Source organism: Antrostomus carolinensis, unplaced genomic scaffold (genome assembly GCF_000700745.2).
Source record: "Antrostomus carolinensis isolate BGI_N321 unplaced genomic scaffold, ASM70074v2 scaffold4477, whole genome shotgun sequence".
Taxonomy (NCBI): domain Eukaryota; kingdom Metazoa; phylum Chordata; class Aves; order Caprimulgiformes; family Caprimulgidae; genus Antrostomus; species Antrostomus carolinensis.
In genome coordinates this window covers 14,749-38,161 of record NW_010329369.1, presented here as the reverse complement: position 1 = coordinate 38,161, position 23,413 = coordinate 14,749, and the positions used below count along the sequence as shown (strand labels likewise).

The 23,413-nt window shown below is 37.4% G+C and overlaps 1 protein-coding gene across 1 annotated transcript in view; it reads right to left on the bottom strand.

The window, feature by feature from the left end:
- Positions 1-23,413, bottom strand: part of THADA (THADA armadillo repeat containing) — a 135,324-nt gene that overhangs the window by 98,366 nt on the left and 13,545 nt on the right. Inside the window, exons 16-25 of the mRNA XM_010172532.1 lie at positions 22,580-22,790; positions 20,959-21,094; positions 20,496-20,632; positions 19,932-20,090; positions 18,594-18,751; positions 14,724-14,833; positions 5,646-5,778; positions 2,676-2,789; positions 1,415-1,537; positions 625-716 (exon numbers count right to left, since the gene is read on the bottom strand). Of these exons, the coding sequence (XP_010170834.1) occupies positions 625-716; positions 1,415-1,537; positions 2,676-2,789; positions 5,646-5,778; positions 14,724-14,833; positions 18,594-18,751; positions 19,932-20,090; positions 20,496-20,632; positions 20,959-21,094; positions 22,580-22,790 (1,373 nt within the window). The remainder of the gene's footprint in view (positions 1-624; positions 717-1,414; positions 1,538-2,675; positions 2,790-5,645; positions 5,779-14,723; positions 14,834-18,593; positions 18,752-19,931; positions 20,091-20,495; positions 20,633-20,958; positions 21,095-22,579; positions 22,791-23,413) is intronic.

The following is a 23,413-nucleotide window of genomic DNA, read 5'->3' as shown; positions in this document are numbered from 1 at the left end:
GGAATGCCTAAGACTGCAGAGTTTTAAGAGTCAGAGGAGAATTCGTTTTACATAAGAAAGTGAAATAGTAGAGGATCTGAAGCAGGACTAGAGTTCAAGGGCAGAATCCCTTGGAAGAGAAGCAGCTTCACAAACTGCAATTTTTGGAGCTTGGAGGAAAGAGACATGAAAGAAGGATATGGTATCCTAGAGTAAGAGGGCTAAAGGGAAAAACCTCAAATTAGGAGGGGTGAGATTACCTCCAGGCCTGCTCTATTGGTAAGGGAACACACATCTGACCACTACCCCTCTTCTCCTTCACCCTCCTTTCTTTGCTGTCAAGAGCAATAGGGCTACTTTGTGACTGTAAGGGAGACTGGGCATTTGGAAGAGCTGCTGGTACCAAAACCTCTCAGCAACATGCCTCTTCTGTGAAAATGCATGCAAGTACAAATCAACCATCAGTGCTTAACAGCAGATATTTTTGGCCCTACCACTTATTTCTTGGCATTACAGTTTAAGCAAAGCTAGATGTTTTTGTAACATCATGATTCAAATATACCCATAAAGCAAGCAGCATTTTCAAATTTTTGTTGGCTAAGGTCATGTTTTGCAAACTTACAATTGGTACCAAGTGAAGCTTACCTATTTTTTTTGGAATTTTCATCTTTCCCTCTTTTAACCCCAAAAATCCTTGTAATCAGAGCACTAAAAAGAAGTGTAGATGAATTTCTTACCTAAAGGAAAAAGAAGAGAACGTGAACTATGTTTTTAAAATCCCTTTGAAATGTACTAATATATATTTTTTTTAAATACAGCCACTAATGTACAGTCAAAAAGAAGAGCTGAGTGAAGGACAGAGCATGCCCACTGTTCAGAGGTCAGCACATGGAAACAATTAATTCAGAGTATCTCTCCTCTTAATCAAGATGGCACTAATAGGAAGTTCAGATTTTTTTTTGAGATGTCCATTTTTAACATAAGGGATACATCCAGATTTCTAGAGGTTCAAAGCATGCACCCTTATGCATGGTGCATCATGAAATCTATCTTAATATGCCACACAGTATTCTATCCTTTATTGAAAAGCAAAGTGACAGTGAGAAGGAATGTAAATACACTCCTTACTAGCTAGGTGCACTGACTCAAAATTTAACAGCCAGATACATTTTTATCTGTAAGGTAGTCTTTGTCCCTACTTTTAGTCAGTATCAGCACTTCATATTACAGAAAAATGAAATAAAACACAAAAATATGACCAAAACTATGACTTTTTACAAGTCTACATTATTCTTTATTGTACCTTAAAATACTACACCATGTAACATTCCAGAAATCATGGTGCTGCCATTTATAAACATGACTAAACTTGAACAGCACCACTCTATATCCTGTTAAACCAGGCAAAATTAAGCAAAGTTAAGAATTAACTTACTGCCCAGACAGGTGACATAAAACCTAGAATTGCTGCTTGTATTCCATCTGCAACATAAGGCATGATGTTTTCACCTAAACGTGTATCCCTAAACAGTGCCCGAAGGATATTTAAAGCATGAACCTGTGGGGGTAGAAGAAATACAAGAAAAATATATATTCATTGGAAAATATCTTAAATTTAATGTATGTTAATTACAGCAGTGAACATGCAAAACAAGAATCCATATGCACATTTACACCACTTTATTTCCATATTAAATACAAGAACACTGCTATTAAGAAAAATATTAAAGTGGTGCAGCAGTAAACACTGTTAAAAACTATTACAGTTTAAAAATATATTTCTCTAACAAGTACAGTCCAGGCACTGCAAGTGAAGGCCAGAATTCTTTTTTCCTTAGCTTATCACGGCTGTAAAAATAACTTTCAAAGTTTAGAATCATCTTTTCCAACATTCTTGACATGCTGTAGATACTGTGAGAAAAAATAAACTACAACTCACAGGAGGACAATATTAAGCTAAAACTGACAGCCAGGCTTGCTTCACCATATGGAGCATTTTCTGATACTGCTCTACTCTCAGTAGGGGAAGGTGGTAATCTGTGCAGCTTCACAGACTTTGACAAGGCTACATAAATTTATACCAGCAGAAGATCTGGCAGAGCCATTATAACACATTTCTATGTGTTGTCAACAAATTATGGCTTGCACTTACAAACAGAAAGATTAAGTATTTGATAACAACGTTTTGAAGATAAAGATCTTGACTTTAAAATAATTTTTTTATGCAATACAAATGTATATATTTAAGTTCAGAAGTTACTAAGTATGCATAAATCACTTTTCATGTAGTATTTTACTGCATACAATATGATTTATGCAACTCATTTATTCACTCTAAATGTAAACAAATGCTTGTTAATTTCCTTGTAAAAATGAAATTATTCATTGATTTGTTTAGAAATATACTACAGGTAGTACACTGATAATCTGAATTCAAAATGAATATGACTGTATTTGCTGTACTAGAAAAAAACCTATGAAATTATACCAAATCCACTTTTTAGTATTTTATGCACTTGCAAATTCCAGCAATTTTATAACCTCTGCACACACAAACACATTTTAAAATCTAGCTACAGATAATAAAACCAAAATGTCTTTACTAAGAATACACACAGATTTCCTTAACTGTTTGAAGTAATGCAAACACTTTTTTGACATCTGCCTTCTGATGAGAGTATTTTACTGTATTTTACCTGTGGAATTACACTTGATGATTCATTCAGAGGTGCAGCCAAAGATATCAATTCTTTCATTGTCATTTTCAGCAAATCTGTTTTGCTCTTCTTTGGTTCTGAAGCTAACAAAGCCTATAGAAAGTTAAAAAAAAAATAATCAGGTGTTTCTAGCCATTTTTCTTTGCTACCAGTTCTGCTCCACGTTCCTATATTTACCATACTAGAGCCTAGCTTCTGACCATACTAAGGACTAAAGAAAAATGTGCAAAAAGCAAGTTTCAGTTTTAACTCTTAGTTTTCCTCAAAGCCTCTTAGCATTCAATGTTTCAGTAAGAAAACTTTGCTCATGCACTATTCATCTGCCTAAGAAAATTTGCTTTTATATAACAGATAATAATTTACCACACACCAAAGAAATCATAGTATTTATTACAGCAAAAGTATCTGCTATATTATACATACTTAGATTTCCTAGTATGGATATTTTTTCAGTCTAATAACATACATATTTAAGATGACACAGGCTGGCCAAAGAATAAATCCTGGTTTGCAAAACAGGATAAAATAAGCAGCACATTTTTAAAGGGAGAGAAGAGATGCATCCATCCCCAAACAGTAGTTCAATGGGTAGGACATCCAGCCGAGATGGATACGCTAATTAAGTACTCAAAAATTCAGGACTGGAGTTAAAACAGCCTTTCTCTCTCTGTCAAGTAGCTCTTGTTGAATTTGTCCAGCTTTGTACAAATGGATAATCATAAATCACTTATTTCTAATAAAAGTGATTATTCATTTGCGTTTTGGGGCCCAGAGTCTGTTCAGCATCAGTTCAAACAAGACATTCAATAGCACCTTACATCACATAAGAACGACCAAATGGATCAACTGCAAGCCAAATGAAGTAGAGAGGTTAGGCAGAAACCCTGAAGTAGTCACTGTTAGTTTATAAGTGCCTTTAACAATAGGAGAAACAAAGAGGGAAGGGAAAACAAAGGAGAAAAAGTAGGGGAGAATGCATTGAAGACTAAAATTTCATACCCTAAAAATGTTAAAGCTGTAACTAGTATTTTCCTACAATTTCCTCACCCACTAATTGGAGCTGCACCTTTGTACTATGAGGTAATAATATTTCTATTTTAAGTAGGTCATTTAAAATGCTCATAACCTTAAAAATTACATATTATCATTAAAACAGATGTGTTTTAGTAAAACAAGAATAAATGTCACAGGAAGCAGATGGCAAAGAGTCTCAATTTTATGCATTAATAGAAGAACCTTATTATAGTACTGTTAGGATATGCATTACAACTTGTATTTTTATTATCTAAATGCAACATGCTATTTAAGGCTTAATTCATTCTACTGAGTGCTATGGGCACATTCACAACTACTGCCAAAGAAAACTATCACCTCTCTTTACAATAAAATTACAATTTGAAAATAGATTATTTCAGACTAACCCAAATATTCATTTCAAATCTTCTCATTAATTGACCAGACTAACTTTGCACTCTTCCAGAGCCGACAAAATAGAAGCATCTGACCTGTTTATCCAAGCAGCTATGGCACAGAGCAAGCTTTGTCACAGGGACTCACACTTTCTGCAATGGGATACTGCTGTGTCTGCCTAGTCCTTGTGTTAGACAGTGTAACTTTTTACATGAAAAACTCATTCAAACACGGTTGTTTTTTCGCACTCTCAGGATTAACACTAGCTAATACCCACTGGATTCTAACTCTGTGATGTGAATGGGGAAACCAGAAGACATGAAATCACCAAATTCATTTTGCAGACAACTTATGGATACAAAAGGGAAAGATCTTTAACTGCTGAGATGGAAAAGGAAAAAAGTCACTAAAGCCTATGCCCTACTTCTGATCTCTGCTGCCTAAGACACACACATCTAGCGAAGCCAGCAGCAGGCAGTGACTGACACAAGAGAGGTCAGACAGAAGCAGGCTGCCTCAACTTTCTCAGGGCAAACTCAGAGTGGAAAACAAGCAAGATGAATTATTCTGGCAGGGAGAGCTTGCTCCCAGCAGTCCCTCAGATTCTTGGAACGTGCCTGAGACTATACTTCAGCAAGTGGAGAAAGTTACAAATTGTGTAGTTAATCTTGGACTCCTGTCTTAGAAAACTGGTTGAAAATGAAAATGATGGAGGTTAATTTAGGGGAAAACAATCATGGCTGCTTTAAGGAGCAAAGGATTGGAAACAGATTAAGTGTAACCTGCAGGACCAATTCTGTAGTGACTGACCCCAGAAGAATGCAGATGAGATGCTGTATACTACTGCAAGGCACTCAGTAGCAGGTGGTACTTTAAGCAGAGACAAAACACTGCCAGCCAGCTGATCAGCCATCAGTTCTGAACTTGGCAGAAGCCAGATGTGTGGAGCTGAAGGTAACACAGGGAGCAAGAAGACTGCAGGAGCATGGCCCCATGCTCACAGATGTAAGTCTTCAGTAACTTATTAACTGCACTCATTGCACTCAAGGCTGTCAGTCCACACCACTCAGTGCGACTATTACTCGATCTTGCTTTATTACTGCTGAGTAGACTTCCCAAGTTCTTTGTAGTATTTTCTAGACCACCATTTCACAATTCTATAATGGTCTGTTCATATTTTATCACCCTCCTACTTCGTATGGAAGAAGCACAGAGTTACATGGTTAATAGCCCCTTTCTTCATCTGTGAATTAAGCTCTGAATTTGCCAGGATTATTACAGTGGCCACACAAAGCCTAAGCTCAGTCTTTGGAAATGCTATTCGAATCTACCCCAAGCCAAAAATCTCAAGAGTCAGTAGAAATGCAGCACCAAACAGCACCAAACATGGTTTAATTACATGCGGCTTCTTGGTTGCACAAAGACAATCAAAGTGTATGAAAAAAGTAAGAAAAATGAATAAATATGTAAGTGTATTCATCAGAAAGGACATTTAAAAAGAAAAAAAAAAAAGTCAGAGGTAATAACATTAGTTGGTACCTGTATGTAGAATGGAATTCCCGCGCTACGTCTGGTTGCACAAAGTGTAGACGAAGGATCACAAGATTTGATTTCTTCTAACACACGGCTTAGCCACTGCTCTGGCATCTTGCACAGACTCTCACTGTTACATCTACGTGAAACAAATATGTAAGAAACATGAAACAAGTGAGTAAGAACTAGGACAGAGTTAAAGAAAACATTTAGTGACCTTAGGAAATATCTCTTAGCATATATGAGCATCTCCAAGCACACACACAGACTTTTTTAAGAAATAAGACAGAAATTAAAGAAGGAATTCTACATTCTTTCAATATTGGTACAAATTATACTAAGCATACTTATTAAGTGCCACTAGGAAAAGACATTTCAATGAACAGAAAACAGGATTCTGTGCTTCAGCGCTGCAACTGTGCTCTTCTGCCAAGAACTATTACCCTGTTCTGCAGAAGAAAACAAAGACATATGCACATCAGTCACCGTGTAGAAAGTGACACTTCACAAATCCATCTTTGCTGTCACACAGTAGCAGATGCATGACCCTTACATTAACCAACATACACAATTATGTGTATAACCATACAAAACTGAAGCCCCCCACAGTAAGCACATATTATGTAAATACCCCTGCAAACCCTCAGAGCAGTAGAAGGAATTAAAAACAAGACATATTGCTCTTTTTAAAATACATCAGTCCAACTTTTGGTACAGCACCTAATCTGTTCTCCTATCATCAAATTCTCCTCCTCTGCAATTATAAAACTCAGCATTGCCTGAAAGCGAAGGACTTCCAAGGACAAGGAGAACTCAAGTCTACTTCAATTGCTGGTACTGATCAGTTCAATAAAATAAAACATAGTCAGTGTGCAAGACCAGCTCATTAATCTTATGCCAGTGTTCCAAAAGGATCATTCACTGTTACAAAGATTTCTATTAACGGGACATTGTTATTAAAACCTGTCACACTGGTCTGACACGTGGTTCAGAGCAGAAGAAAGAATTAATCACTGTGGGCAATACAGTTGCAATTATCTCAACCATGCAGGGCTTGTCTTACCTAAAAATATAAACTATAATTAAATTCATTATTAAGTACTGAGACCTTGCAGTCTACAATCTAGTTTTCTACCTAGGTAAATGAAATAAAGAATTTTAAAGAAAAGCTAAAAGACAGCAGGTACTGATGTGAAAACCAAAATCTAATGGAAGATCTACATCTACTCTCTCCTTCTTTACCCCTCCCTCTTATTAAAGCAAGAATTTAGGTAGGCTAAAAACCTGATACTGAACAACAAATAAGGCTTTAATCTGTAGTGAAACCCTCCTTTCCTTCTTTTACAAAATAAACAGAAAATTAGTAATGCAGAAAACAGAGGTCACAGGAAGTGCCAGATGGATCAGCAGCAGACACAGCAGACTTCTTACTCTTCAGTAATCCCCTTAGGGTTTCCACCACAGGTTTCCTATGCTGCTGCCAGGCCTCCTCCCCATTTTTTAAGGGCAGAACCTCTTCAAAACAGTGGCCAGCATGCAAATCGTCAGTCCAGAACACACGAGAAACATGGCTACACAAGGGTTATGTCACCTCATACCACAGCAGAAAAGAAGGGCACATCCTACCTCAAGCCTGTGACAGAAGCAATCAAATTAATCTGGAAACTAACGGTAAGCACTCTTTTTTTGCCTTTTCTACTGCTGATAATTAGCTTCCCCTGCTTATGTTCAGGCCGTGTTCTTTTGCTCGCTTTTGGGTACACAAAGAGGATGCAATTCTAGGGTTGAGACCATGCAAAACTTCTCATGGATCTCATCCATGGGTCTCTGCAGCTAGACTCTACTTCACAGTTCTCTTCATCCACATCAACACGTTCTGCAAAAGCTACTACTTCTGATCGCGTCTGCAGCTGGTCTTACCTCCCTCGCTAAGCAGAACTTAAACGTCTTAGTTTAGTCATGCAAAGAACAGTGCTTATCTGTCCTCAGTATGTTATCTTAGCATTAAAACAAACATCCCACGAGACATATTCACATCTGCTGTGGTGCAGAAGGACACAAAGTAAAGCATTAAGGAAATATTTAAAATTTGCTATGTAGCATACTGAATATTTTATTCTTAAGTAAACTGAGGGGGTTTTCCCCTTTCAGTAGCAGTAAAAAGACAAAAAATATACTGAAATCCAACTAACTTCAGACTCCCTTAAAACTGTATTGCTTTGATCTTGCCACAAGTAATTCTACCTTGTTCAGTCACCCACCAAGGCACTTTTTTTTTTTAAAAAAAAAAGAAAGGTGAAAGAGTTATTGCTTTAAAGTTAGAAATATTAGAGACTATTGACTTTGCAATGGAGATGACTACTCCCTTAAATTTGGCAGCTCTATCTCCTTATGGTCTGGCAAGAAGAATATTGTCTCAAGAAGCAGGTGGCCCCGAATGTTAACAATAATGGAGCTTTACAATGTAAAAATGGTGGTCTCAAGCTCAAATGTCATTTTCCAGAATGAAATAGCAATTATTTTTACCAGATCAAACAAATATTGTTGATAATTAAAATATAACACAGTAACTTGATACACAAATTACTTCAGAGGCAGTGCAGTAACTGATTTTCCATAAATTTCTGTCTGTCTGTCTGTCTGCTGGTTCTAACAATTCCATACATGCCCAAAACCCTTTCTGTGGTCGGTATCAATGAGTACAGAAAGCCTGGGATTCCAAAGCTAAAGCTGAACCCCTCTCCCTAATTCATATGGCTGCATTGTCTCCTATCCAAAATTAATAGTGTGTTAAAAACAAAGGGCTGATCTTGGATTTGGCCTTCCTGGACTTTAGTGGCTTGTGGCATAAACTTCACATGAACAGAAGCATTTTCTACTTGGATAGAACCAGAATTCAGGACTTCCAATCACTATAATCAGTCCCTATCTGGGGAAAAAGGGATTTCTTTCACCATTTTTATTCTCTCAATAGAGCTGTAGTATTAGGTCTGTCAGTTTGACCTTGGTGCCGGGGAAGGTTATGGAGTAGATCATCTTGAGTGCCATCACCCGGCATGTGCAGGGCAACCAGATGATCAGGCCCAGCCAGCATGGGTTTAGGAAAGGCAGCTCCTGCTTGACTAACCTGATCTCCTTCTATGACAAGCTGATCTGCTCGGCAGGTGAGGCAAAAGCTGTGGTGTTGTCTATATGGACGTTAGTAAAGCCTTTGACATAATTTCCTACAGCATTCTCCTGGAGAAACTGGCTGCTCCTGGCTTGGATGGTGTACTCTTTGCTGGGTAAAACACTGGCTGGATGGTCGGGCCCAGAGAGTTGTGGTGAATGGAGCTAAATCCAGGTGGTGATCAATCACAAGTGGTGTTCCCCAGGGCTCAGTACTGGGGCCAGCTCTGTTTAATGTCTTTATCAACGATCTGGATAAGGAGATCAAGTGCACCCTCAGTAAGTCTGCAGACAACATCAAGCTGGGTGGCAGTGTTGGTCTGCTTGAGGATAGGAAGGCTCTACAGAGGGGGAATTTTTCCATAGCAGATGTATTACTTACAAAGAAAAATGTACTTACAGTTGAAAAGGTACCACTCCAGTTCCACACAATTTATTTGTCATTAGATGTCTTTGTAAGCTTTCTCCTCCCAGCCTAATCACCCAGCAGAAAAGGACCTGGGGGTACTGGTCAACAGCCAGACAAATATAAGCCAGCAGTGTGCTCAGGTGGCCAAGAAGGCCAATAGCATCCTGGCCTGTATCAGAAACAGTGTGGCCAGCAGGACCAGGGAAGTGATTGTTCCCCTGTACTTGGCGCTGGTGAGGTCCCACCTCGAATACTTTGTTCAGTTTTGGGCCCCTCACTACAAGACACTGAGGTGCCAGATCATGTCCAGAGAAGGGCAACAAAGCTGACAAAGGGTCCAGAGCACCAGTCTTAGGAGGAGCAGCTGAAGTAATTGGGGCTGTTTAGTCTGGAGAAAAGGAGGCTGAGGGGAGATCTTCTAACTCTCTACCAATACAAAGAGGTTGTAGTGAGGTGGGTGTCAGCCTCTTCACCGAGGTAACAAGTGATAGGACAAGAGGAAAAGGCCTCAAGTTGTGCCAGGGGAGGTTTAGATTGGAATTAGGGAAAACTTCTTCACTGAAAGGGTTGTCAAGTATTAGAACAGGCTGCCCAGGGAAGTGGTGGAGTCACCATCCCTGGAGGTATTTAAAAGACATATAGATGTGGTACTTAGGGACATGGCTTAGTGGCAGACTCAGAGTGTTAGGTCTACAGTTGGACTCAATTATCTTAAAGGTCTTTTCCAACCAAAACAATTCCATGATTATCCCTCTTCACATACATAACGTGATTCCTATTCTTTATAAAGCTAGTGTCCATACTGCCCCTGGCACTTCTCAGACAAATAAGGAGACACAAATGTAGCCTCAAAAACACATTACTATTCAAGGTATAAGTCACCCTAGAAAATGTCTACTTTTAAGAACAACTCCTCCGAAACTTCAAAGTCATTCCACTTGCATCCTCCTTTTCATAGCATCTGCTCTAAATGAAGCAAAACTTTCTGAATTATATCGGTGCATTGAGAAAGGTGCTGTTTTGAGGTTTCTCTAGCAGTAAAGCAGAGCAGAGAGAACCTTGGGCAGCCTCAAAATTTCAGAGAGACATTATCATTACCGCTCTCTCTGTCTTTCACCAAGCAGCAAAAGCAGGGGTGAGAAATTTGAACAGAGTTAAAAATGAACACGTCTTCGAACTGAGCAGTGCCTTAGCATTGTACCTTGTACTTCATTATATGGTGTACTTCCCAACCTTACAAGCATCTAATACATAAAAACAGTTTTTTCCCCCCTGGTTTATTCTTCTCCATTTTAGACTTCACATCTGTGATTACACTTTTGCTGAGAAGTCAGTGACAATTTTAGTACATTTCACCAGAAAGTCTATCAATGATTTCTAGATTTTACAAGAAGTCTTCCTAGCAGACCAGAGGGGCATCAGAAGGCAGAGTTACGGTCACTTCAGAGCAACAAAATGAGTCAAAAGCAGAGTTTACTGCAAAGGACTAGAAGAGTCCACTCCCAGTTCCCCAACAGAAATATTACAGAAGATCAGACACTGACTAGGTACAGATGTATAATTTCCACTGATACTGGATTAAACATTTGTAAAATCAAAGCAGAGTTTTTCTTTATCATTATAGTTTTCCAGAAAAATGTATTATATGGTCCTAACTTGTTCCAGATATATAAAACTGTGTTCACTGAGTTTAATTTGAGCTCCAATTTAAACATTTTTAAATGTTCAAAATACACTGCTCCTAAATAAACACATTGCACTGTATGACGGAACTCTTCCCAGACCTTTCTCTTGCATTCTGTGACTTTACTGAAGCGAAGCACTACAGCCACAGCTATGCAACATCATGCCTTTTGAGATTTCCAGAAATCTTTACATTCTACTTGACCTCTCAAAAGAGTTTCACTAAATAAAATAAAAGCAAAGCAGGCAAAGCACCATTTGGAACAGAGACATTGTCTGAGTATTTATAAGGATTACAAGAGATTCAAGTTTAAAAGAGAAGCCCAGAGGCTTCCAGGTACTTTCCCTTACCACCAAATTATCAAACCAAATGAGCAGTTGTAATTTCTCAGGGCCCATGACAGGAAAATATTTTAAAACAAAATTGCTTATTCCATTGACATGAACGTTGCTTGTTGTGTAACTGTATGGTTTTCTGAAGCTGCAGCTGCAGACATTATTAAGCAGGCACGACAAAGGGAGCGTTACACCCCCAGACAGAATATGAACAGGGAAAAGGAAGAATGGTAACTTGCATACTTAGAGCAGACTCAGCAATTTACATCCAAATGTCAAGACAGAGATCAAATTTCATCAGGTTCATTAGATATCTCCATGGAGGAAAGATTTTTCTTCCACCACTAACTCAGACAGGTCTGAATACCATTGCTCTGTCCAGAAAGAAGTCTACTCTTAGTTCTTATAAAGAATCATATTTAAGAGTCATATAGCTAAAAACAAGCTCAGATGATAAATATTCCAGCATACAGTTTTAAGAAAATGTTTGGCTATAAAAGTGAAGGACTATGTTCAATTGGAGTCTTTTATAAAAACATGGGAAAGGGACTGGCACTGTCTCAGTGACAGATTTTTCACTGGGTCTTAGAGAAAGAATGAATTAAAGTATCAAGGATGCTGCTGTACATCTTGAGTCCAATTCTGTCCAACAAGGTATCACGTTTAAGCTGTACATGACTATAAGCTGCCCCAGATGAAGGCTTTCTCCTCCGGTATTGGTGGATGCAGCAGCAAATTAATATATTCTGGTACACTTGCTTCAAATTGTCTGTGAGCCTGGCAGCTATGGAGAGAGGTAGGCCAGTTTGGATGTACTTGCAGAATGGAGCCCCTCAGTTGCAGCAGGGTAAATGGAAAGACTCCAAAACACCCAATAGACCTGCAGGGTGACTGCAATCACCCAGAGACTTAACTCACTCATTTTGGAGAGGAGTCCAAGATACTCCTCGTATCCCAGGAGTAAAAAGGCAAAGAGTCATTGGCTATTCTGCTATCAGTCTCCTTTCTCCTTCATTTTAAATACAAATATTAGCCTTGAGACCCATACTTCCTGGCAAATGCCTTCTTTCACTGACACAAATATATTTACACAGAGTAGCTCTCTGGTTCTTGTAAACTGGATTTTCCCAAAGGAATACTTGCTCCACTTGAAATACTTTAAAAATACTAAGCAGTATGCATCATCAAAAAACTGTTTTGGAGAACTGTTAATTCAGAAGAGGAAAATTTTAATGATACATACATACTGCTTAATGGCTTAGTAACTGCCAGAGAAGCAGAGTTTTCTTGAGCTTCATTTTACAATATTATATAAAGCTGCTCTTAAGTGGATTGTGCTGCATTAAATACAATGGTAGAAAAAAGGAGGGAACAAACATAACAGGAACTTCTCTGAAGTCTGAGTAGATTTGCTCTATTCTATTTGCCTTAGCTTTTAAAAGAAATTTAAAAACTGAAATTAAGAAAAACCCAAACAACCAGCTAATTTGCCATGTAGAGAGTCTGCTATAAACTGACAGCATGTTTTGTAAGTTTTCCAGTATTTCCTGTTTTTTTAGTTTGCCTTTCCTACAAAGTTTGTTCTAGATAGTCCTGCATATTGACTGAGATCAGACTACCTGGACTGTACCTGTTTGAATCACCTCCTTTCTCCCCTCAAAAAGGCTGGTGGTAGAACTACCAGCATCTGATTCAGAAGACTGAATGAAACGGGGCATAATGTGCTGAATTATCTATAAACAGCAGCCAGAAGGATGTAGTAGACAGCAGAACAATGCCTTGTACAGGACTTGGAAAAATCAAAAGTATAAAATGTCTGCTCTGTAGCCCATTCAAATTAGGCTCACTAATTGATGTGACAATATAATCACTTCTCTAGAAAGCTGCTCAGATTAAGTGGGACCACCTCAACTGTTGTCCATGATACTACATTTCTAGTCACTCATCTTAGCAAGTTTTTTCTCACTCACTGTAGGAGCTGCTCTCACAATACTCACAGCACTGAAAATAGACAAGATCTAGCCCAGCAGGGAAGTCAGTAGGAAGCCAGCACAAAGGGTGCCACCAGGCGATCATCTGAGACATCACTTTAAAACTTCCTGAAACAAGTTTTCACAGTACAGAAAAAAGAACACAACATTTACACAAATGTATATAAATAGGCAAAAAGATAAGTAAGAACAGCATCACATACCAGGTTTTTCTTCCTTTTTAAGTAACAAAGCGTAACATAAGGTTGAGTGAGCTTTCCAGTCAGACCAATTTAAAATGCCTCAGATTACTAGCACATAAAAGAAATAATGTACCTTCTACAGCTACACCACTGACAGAACCGTGGTTTAAAGCTCAACATCTCACTGGCATACAAAATGAAGGCCATAATGTCTCAATTACCAATTTCTGTAGCAGTGCTGGCACCTGTACACACCTACTGCACCGACAGCCTGCACCAGAGACAAACCCCTCAGTTCTGTTGGGAAAACTGTCTGAGAGGACACACAATGAACCTGGTCAGACCACTGGTCTGTACTACAATCTCCAAAACTGTTTCCATCACTAGATTTATTTTTACTTTAAGAAAACAAACAAACAAAACTACCCCCTCTTCCTTCCTTCACACCCCCAAAAATAAACAAGAAACAGATCAGTGCCTCAAACTGGCCCACCTGGGGCAAAAAGGAAACACTGGTTACTTAACCTGGCATTGGTGTGAAAATACTTGTAATTCAAATCGAAAATTTGACTGGTCTTTCAAAAAACTACATTAAAAAACCCCTACCAAACCCCATAAAATCAGTAGACATTTTGATTTTACTTATTAAAAACTTGGTATGATATTATCAGTATATATCACCAAGAAACATCACCAACACTAGAAATAGGTAACTAAGCATATAATGGAAAGTCCAACACTCTTGCCCAGACCTCTGGACAATTCTGCTCATTTCATTCTTCTACAAAAGTATAAAGTTACAAGTGGAAAGAGGAAAAATAAAATTTAAAAAATAGCATATCACATCTTGTGATGCACTGCCAGGTAGGCTTCCAAATGTCAGAATACACAACTCAATGACAAGTAATAAAAGTTTCCAGGAAAACATCCTGGCTGAAAACAAGAAGTCTGGCATTCATTTTCGTAAAGGGCCAGTGAAGGGGAGGCAGAGGAAGAGAATTCCACACTCCTGCTTTTCCCAAGAGCTTTTGAGAGCTGTTCAGTAAACTCACACACCAGAAATGAAGAAAAATGCAGCAAGCATTAAATGTCTGTATCGTCTTTCACTGCCTAAGCACCATCTCTAACCGTAAGCAATGCAGTCCAAAGTCACAGACGTCATGTAACTAATGTCATAATCATGCCTACAGCAAACTCTAATAAAATCCACATGAAATCCAGGATCTGCTTGTACTGTTTCTGTCAGTTTCAGGATTGATGCCACAGTTTGGTAAAATTATGATATTAAGTACATAGTAAGTTGCCCATCTTCTACCTGGAAAGCATTTCTGTAAGTTGTACAAAGCCAGCGTATGCCAATTCAAATGCACCCCTGTGCCTCGACTGCAGCAGATGATGTTTAAAGTAGTCTCCAATATTTTTCACCTAAAAAAGAAAAAAAAAGCTATTTGAAATTATGACCATTTATATATGCAAGATACTTCTGCAATTAAAAGCAGAAATCCCTCCCCTGGTTGAAAAGGCCACTGGCAAAAGCAAAAAGCAACTGTAAGTCCTATCATAAAAAAGCATTTACTTTAAGGCTAACAAATATTATACTAATTTTGCAAGTTGAAGAGATAGTGCCATGTCCTTCAAAAAAGGACAAAAAAAAGAACATAAAAGTAGCTATTTCTCCAAGAGGAACACAGATTTTAAGAAAAGATTGGGACAACTCTGATTTTCAGAGGAAACCAACTTAGAATCGTTCTGGCTTGCCTTCACTCTGCTAAAATCCCAAAGAAAGTATCTACTACATCATAACAGCAGAAACAAACATTTACAAAAGATATCTGAAAAAAGGTAAGAAATTCAAACTTCAAATACTGTACCAAATGGAAACAAATCTACCTTAGCTATTTTTAAGGTTATTAAGGTATTAGCTATTTTTAAGGTTATTCTGCCTAATTGCCTTTGAGTACTAACAAATCTACCTTAGCTATTTTTAAGGTTATAGGATTCTGCCTAATTGCCTTTGAGTACCAAAAACAATTTTAAAATAAAAGAGATATTGTACATATGTAGTATTGAGAGCTGCATTTAAAAGTCTGGAAAAGCTAAATGCTGTAACTAAGCTTTCAGATAGTTCCTTTCTAGAGCTCTACCAGGATACCAAGTTTTTAAAGCTGTTTGGAAGCTTACAATTCTACACAATCTCATTCTACAAGCAGAGATGCTTTTTATTCTTTTTCTAACTCTCAACAACTTTCAAGGTCTAAAGGAAACTTCCAGCATCTTTTGCTTAAACACACAGTAGGTACTTCATTCTATTATGCAAAATTTTCTTCAAGAATACTTGAGTTCTTCAGCAAGAAGTTCTTCAAAGCTGTTATATAAAATGAAGCATTAAATCATGTTCTTATAAAATTCTCCTTATTCTGTTATTTATAAAATAACAAACTTCAACAGTCTGACAAGTAATGAAGATGTCAGTTAATGTCTTATCTAGCTACATATAGTTTTCCACTCCACTGTTAAGTAATTCATATTACCTAAGCAATGAGATTGCAATAACGGGGGGGGAGGAATGGAATAAGTAAGTCTACTTATTACTTCCTGCAGCTAAACCCACCTAATATGAAGCAAACAATATAATTGGAGATACTTGAGCTCAAACAGTTATTTCTGAGTGGATTTTAAGCTAGCTTATGTACCTACAAGGGTTTCAGCTTTCTAGCCCAAAAGCAGGAGGAAATGCCCTTTTTTCAGAAGGAAGTGACCCACAGACAGACCAACTCTCCAGGTGTGTAAACAAAACCAAACATATGCAAATCCCATTACTGTCCTGTTCCACTACCACCCTTGTGTTTTTAGAATAATTCATATGGATTTTTCTTTTTCACGTAACTTTCAACTCTATTTTTCTTTCTGAGCTTTTTCCAACAGCCACATTGACAATAAGCTTGCTTCAAACTGAATTCTGACATATCACTTCCACTCATAGGCTAGAGTTTGAAGGAAAACCACTGTCATAACTCAGTTATTGCAAATGACACAGGACTGATCCTGAGGCAAGTGCATAAATACTGATTCTTATCCAATAGCATCATGCCATCCATGAGCATCCAGCTTCCCTGTGTCATAAAACCAGTACTTCATATGTCGGGATGGAGAACAAGTCAAGGAATTCACGTTCTCTACAACATTACGAAGATCCATAGCCACTGTAAGAAAAGGTGACCCTACCAAGTCTGCTTGCACAGGAAATAACACCCTGGTTCAAGTTAAAATATTCACGTGTGGAGTGGGGAGCTAGTATCTTAAATACATTTTATCATCTTGGTCAAAAACCAAGAGTACAACAGGTTAGTCTTACTAATGCAACAATCAAACATTCACAGGGCCATGCTTGCTGCTGAGACCAAGAATCTCAGTATCCAAGATATAAATTCTGTACAAGAGGTTCTGAAAGTATTCTGAGAAAAGGTTGGTACTTTCGTGCCTCCACATCTTATTTTCCTGGCCATAAGATGACATTACTTACAGAATAAAGAAAAAGATGAACAACTTTAAAGGAAAGCTCTACATGCATACGATACCAAAATCCAATTTTCTTATTTCTCAGTACTGAAGAGTGTTTAATAAAAGTCTGAAGCCACAGCAGTTCTGCTACTGACATTTCTAAATATCCATGATGAAATCCCCTCTTTTTCTTTTTTAGGTACAGTAGGGTAATGACATTTACAAAAACTGCAGAGAAAATGCCCAGCTTTTTCCTATAATATTTGTTAAACATTCAGCAAAATTGTATTTCCTTGTGTATTTCCTTACAAGCCTGAGGATAGATCAAGATTTAAAACTGACTTCAATTCTTCAGATTAAAACGCAGACATTCTATTTTACAGGAAGATCCCAGAAGTACCCAGAATCTAACAAGGCATCTATAGGAAAAGAAGACACGTTGCTTAATAACACAGCATTTCTGAAAGGGTAGCTACAAATGTCTGCTTTCTAAATAAAGATGGAAATGGCAGTTAGAGCTGACTCATGCTAAAAATGCCAGTTCCTTTTTGACTTGGAGCAGATGAAGGAACATAATAGTGGAAATGCATATCTGTTCTCTCATCTACCCTCCAGACCTCTGCACCAATACAAGCACAGCTGTTAACCAGATGAAAAAGCGATGGCTAGAGACGATGCAAGAATAAAGATACTAATGTTATTTCCATGGCATCACAACATTAGATAACATAAGAAATAAGATCTGCAGTACATTATATTATTATATATTTTATGACAGAAAGTTCTAACACCTAAGAAAAAACTAAATAAATACTGTTCTGTTGGAAAGAGAGGTTAAAAAATAGTATGTCTTGCATATTTCAATCTTCCATGTAGAGACTGGTTTTCTTGAAACCATATGGAAATGAAAAGGTCATCAATTAAAAACAGAAATTTAATAAACAGAAAATATTTCCCAAATAAATGCCTGTGGTAATCTGATTTCTTGTAAACACTGCACTCAACATTCTGCTGGAGACCCAGATGGCATATTAACATTTCTGATCTCCTAAATCAAAAAAATTGGAGTAAAAAGAGTCACATTACATACAAATTATTCATAATTCAATCTCCTACATAGGACAAGCCTATGACTAGTCTGCCTGTTTGACTTTCACAATTATTGATTATGAAGTTCATTTAAATTATTGATTATGAATTTCAGCAAAATCCCAACATCTACAGTTCAAAATGAAAGAAAAGACACTTTGAATATGAAGTCAGTTTAGATTTTTAGCAACTCTATTAATGCCTAATATATACAAATATATATACATATATATATACACACACACAGATATATATATATATATACACACACACATATAGGCACTGGTATCCCTGAACACAGCATACATCCTATAAATAACCCAATGCAATCAGAATTGGTGTTGAGTTTTTTAGCTATGTTTAGATTTTTCTTCATGTATCTGTAACTACTATGGTTTTGCTTTCTGAATACTACTTTGTCAAAAAATAGACTGTTGACCAAGTATAATAAAACAAGAAAACTATGAGAAGAACGTGGAAATAAAAATACTTTTCCCATACAGAATGTAGATTTAAGAAAAAGTTTTCAGAAAACTGCCTTCCCTCCTTCCCTCCCCAGAAAGCAAAGATTTTTTAATAAAAAGTACTTCCCTACCTGTTCTACTGTAATCAGCCCATCTGAAGATTCAGATGCAGGCTGTGAAGGCAAAAGTTTACACAGTGTCCCTAAGAGCAGAGATACTTCCTTCATGCTTCTCCAGCAACATACAAGAACCATTTGGGCTGTGACATCACATGTTTGCCTTTCTTTACCTTAAAAACAAAAATCAACAAATGCAATAGTGTAACTCAAGGCTCTGAGAAACAGACTTCTAATTTAAACTTCATTTAGCCTCATCTACTTACTTAGCCACAAAAAAAATAATTTCTAAACTTGTTAACCCAAAAGGTAATTCAGTTCTGCTGACCCCAATTGCTTCCACTCCTGAACACTCATTGTACTTTATTCTGCTTGGAAAAGGCAGCAGTATACCATTTCACCAGGAAACTGCTATTTTAAAGAGTAAAGGTTTTTTAATCACAATTCGTATTCACCTGCACCCTGAACTACACAAACACCTACAACTTTGGAGCCAGTCTGCAACAAACTCCACAGCAATCATCAACCAATCACTGCCTCTATGTTACTTGGTTTTTAACCCAGATGTCCCCACAGGAGAAGTCCTGGGAAAGGCATGACGTTTTTAATGCAACATCTCCATCTGGTGGCCCACTGTGCCACTTGAACATATTTACAAATCATGAAACAAAACATATGGCCCAACCAAAACTATTTTAAACATAGGAAAAAAATATGCGAGGAGAGAAAGTTCAAATATTTAAGACTTAAAACGCTTGCATAAACTACTAAATTTTAAAATGTACAGATATTCCATAAATTTATGCTGGCATACACTAAATACACCAAAGTTTACAAGTTCTTTATCACTGTAAGGCTCAATTTCATAGTTGCTATTCATTAAAGTAGACAAATACAATCTAACATTTTACCACTGGAATCTTTCAGACTGAAGCTTCTGCTTATATAATTTCATGCAACAAGTTTTATTGCACGAACATATTCCCCACTAGTCTTGTGTACACTGGAGAGGGAAATCACACTAACACCTTTCAACAAGAAACGCATTAAAAGCACTGCTTGACAGAAAGGTGTTAAAGATTACCTGGCCAGCACAGTTAAGGCAACAGAGTCTAGGCCAATACCAAAACAAGTCATTTTCACTTGTGCTCTAAGACAGATTAACGACAGTCTTCCAGAAACACAGTGAATTAGCCTTTAAAACCATGCCCATGAATAACTAGCTTCTGACAGATTTATTGAAGAACTGAAACATTATACACAGCAAGTAACTTCCAATTTTGATCTCCCACTTGAAATGTCTGCTCTATAAAGAATATCTTGATTTAATTACTAATACAGCATTGGATTTACCTCTCATTTCTGTGCAAATATTTTCCATTGGCCTGTGGTCAGCCAGCTTTTCAGACTCTACTTTGCAGTTCTCTTTCAAAATTTTTGCTTGCATAAAATAATCATTTGTGTCCTGTGGTTGTATCTCATGCAGAATCATCTGCAGACGACCTGCACTTTCTACACATTAAACAAGAGGGATATTTAAGACAGTTTTGATTTTTACTTTTAGTTCTTTATACAAATGTAATTCATTTTGGGTATGTAAGTACAGAAGAAAGCTATTAGCACTAAAAAACAAATATAAAACTATAGCAATTACAAGGACTGAGGAAGAAAGAAAACTGGACTTTACAGTCATCTGTTTTGAAACATATGCAACAACACAATCTGCAAATATGTTTCTTTTTTTAGTGCAGAAGTCAAGACAATATCAAAATTAAGAGAGTGGCTTAAGATTATGACAGAAAATGAGAAACTGAAATGGTGGGGTACTCTAGCTCTAGTTCTGGATTGCTGTAAAACAAAAAGAACTTCAAGAGATTCAGATTTTAACAGAATTCTTTTGGGTTTTTGTTTGTTTACCTGAATCACTATCCATTGGAATAAGACCCTCTGGTGACGAGCTCTGCACTACTGGTGATACTACAGCAGAGAGTCTGTATGACATCAGAATGAGCCTGGCCACCAGTTCCTTCCATTCAGCTACGCATGTCAAGTTACTTAAGAAAAAACAAAACAAAACAAAACCACACCAACATAACATGGATTAAAAATAATTTTATATTTAAAAGAAACAACAGAAAAGACAAACACTTCCACAACAGTATTTATGAGAATTATAAATAGGGTACAGTTTGAAAAGTCCCAAGACTGAGTTTAACACATACACAGGAAGTACCCAACAGCTAGCTAAACAGTGCAGCAGCCACTGAAAGCCACAGGTACCGTATTTTGATACAAATACCGCTTTTATGTTCTGAGCAGCTCTTCCACTGTGCTTAAATAGAGAGTTATGACTTACTATTTAGCAGTATGTTTTACTTACTTAAAAGGCAATTGCTGCAAAGCCCCAGTTATACAATGCACTCTCCCATACATTGGGAATGATGCTGCTGCTTGAAGCAGAGACTTCTTCGCTTGATGTATTTCTTCTTCAACATTCATCAACAAAAGCTTGATAACTAAAATTTTTAAAGGTACAAATCTGCATTATACATACATACATATATTGTATTTTCTAAGTAACAAATCTGCTTTAAAGAAACAGGAATAAAGCCTGTTTACATAACAATTCAGTGGAAAATGCATAGCAATTTCCTTGTTTACACTTTTCACTCTTTTGTAATTTAAATGAAAGTTATTGTAGATTTTCAGTTAGCTAAACTCCAGCAGTATTTGGGATAGTCAATTTATTCTATCTGAATCAAACAGCAGCTGTGAAAAGCACAGCCCAGATCCTATATTCAGGGACAATCCCACAGCTCATACCGAAGTCAAAAGAAGTTATCTAACAAATACTGAGAGTCAGACTTCATTAGGGCCAGGTTAATACAACAGACAGTTCAGCAGAATATTAAAGATTGGAAGCTTACTGTTAAATATTTGAATCTTCCATTAGCCACTAAAGAACCTGACCAATTTTCAAGGGTACATGTGTCTATTTTATTTATATCATCAAATAAAATGTCTATTTTATTTATATCAATATTATATATTCATGTACCCTTGAAATGTCAGAATCAGAATTAATTACAGAATGTAATTAATGTCAGAATCAGAATTAAATACAGACTCAAATGACAACATTACAGATAACTAACTACAGGAGATTGTGTATGACAAGGAGACATGAGGCTGCCCATTCTTATTTTATGGCAACCACAGGCACATCTCAAAATCATGATTTCACTGATTCTGAAGAAAGTTTTAATAGGCATCAGTAGAGAAGCCAATAATGGCACAAAACAGTCTTACAATAGTTGAGTTTACTAAAAATTATATCCAATGCTTTATTAGAAATAATGAATTTAAAGATTTTAGTTTTACTGCTAATTACAAAAGGTGGAGAAGGTCCGTTTAACAAATTTGCCAAATCTGCCAGAACTACTCTAGTAGTAGAGCCCTCTCAGCTTTCACCCAGAGTCACTAAACCAAAGAAAAATATTCCACATGTGAACAAAGCCTAATTACTACAGAAATGTATGTACAGGACCGTAAACCACTCAGAAAAATGGCTCCAAGTCAACAGAGCTCCAGGGATCAGCATTGCAAACATCAGGTACTGGAACATGACACAGACCAACTACAGCTGCCTTCACTCTGGGTGAGCAAGTTCTCAGAGGAAGCAGCGGTTCCTCTCCTGCACTTTACATGCACAGTTTCATCAGGCTGGTTACCAGGGCCTCAATGTCACTTTTCCTCTGATCAAAATAGTTAAAAAAAAGCCACCTTCTAAGAACATTTGATAGCCTTAACATGAACAGGACTAGATTTAAGATCTTACTAAGGCACCTGGCTTCTTAACAGCAAAACAAAATATACTTAAAATCCTATTAGAAATAGGCCTCTCTTACTCATTATGCCTCCCACCAAAAGCCTTAGGGAATGGCAGTAAGGTTTCAAATAGGTATATAAAAACATTAGGGTTCATTTCCTCAAAAGCTTACCTGCTAAAGTGTTCTTCTCCACTGTACTTACTGATGTGTTTTCCTCCATCTGGGGATTATGCTCAACCCATTTCCCTAAACAAAACTGCTGTAATCCTTTATGATGAACCAAGAAGTTCAACAAATACGAAGCAGTGACACAATCGTATGGTTTGGTACTTGTGCTAAGATCCATTGCTGCTTGGAATAGCAGATCTAGACTTTCAGAATCCTGAAAAAAAATCCAATATTGCTTATTTTATTGAGCTTTCATATTGATTTAATTAAGCTACTTAGCACCCTGGAATCTAAGAATCTGCTTTTCAGTAAGTTTTCTGGTACATATTTCTATCTTGCACTCAAAACATGCATGTGTGTGTATTCGGGTCCAGAGAAGAGCAACGAGGCTGGTGAAGGGACTTGAGCACAAGTCCTGTGAGGAGAGGCTGAGGGAGTTGGGGTTGTTTAGTCTGGAGAAGAGAAGGCTTAGAGGTGACCTCATCACTCTCTTCAACTACCTGAAGGGAGGTTATAGCCAGGTGGGGGTTGATCTCTTCTCCCAGGCAACCAACAATAGGACAAGGGGGCATGGGCTCAAGCTCTGCCAGGGGAGGTTTAGGTTAGATGTTAGGAAGAAATTCTTTACAGAGAGGGTAATCAGGCACTGGAACGGCCTGCCCAGAGAGGTGGTGGATTCACCATCCCTGGAGGTTTTTAAAAAGAGATTGGACGTGGCCCTTAGTGCCATGATATAGTAATTGGAGTTGGATCAGGGGTTGGACTTGATGATCTTGGAGGTCTTTTCCAACCCAATCTATTCTATGATTCTATGATTTAGCAAAGACACAATTATAC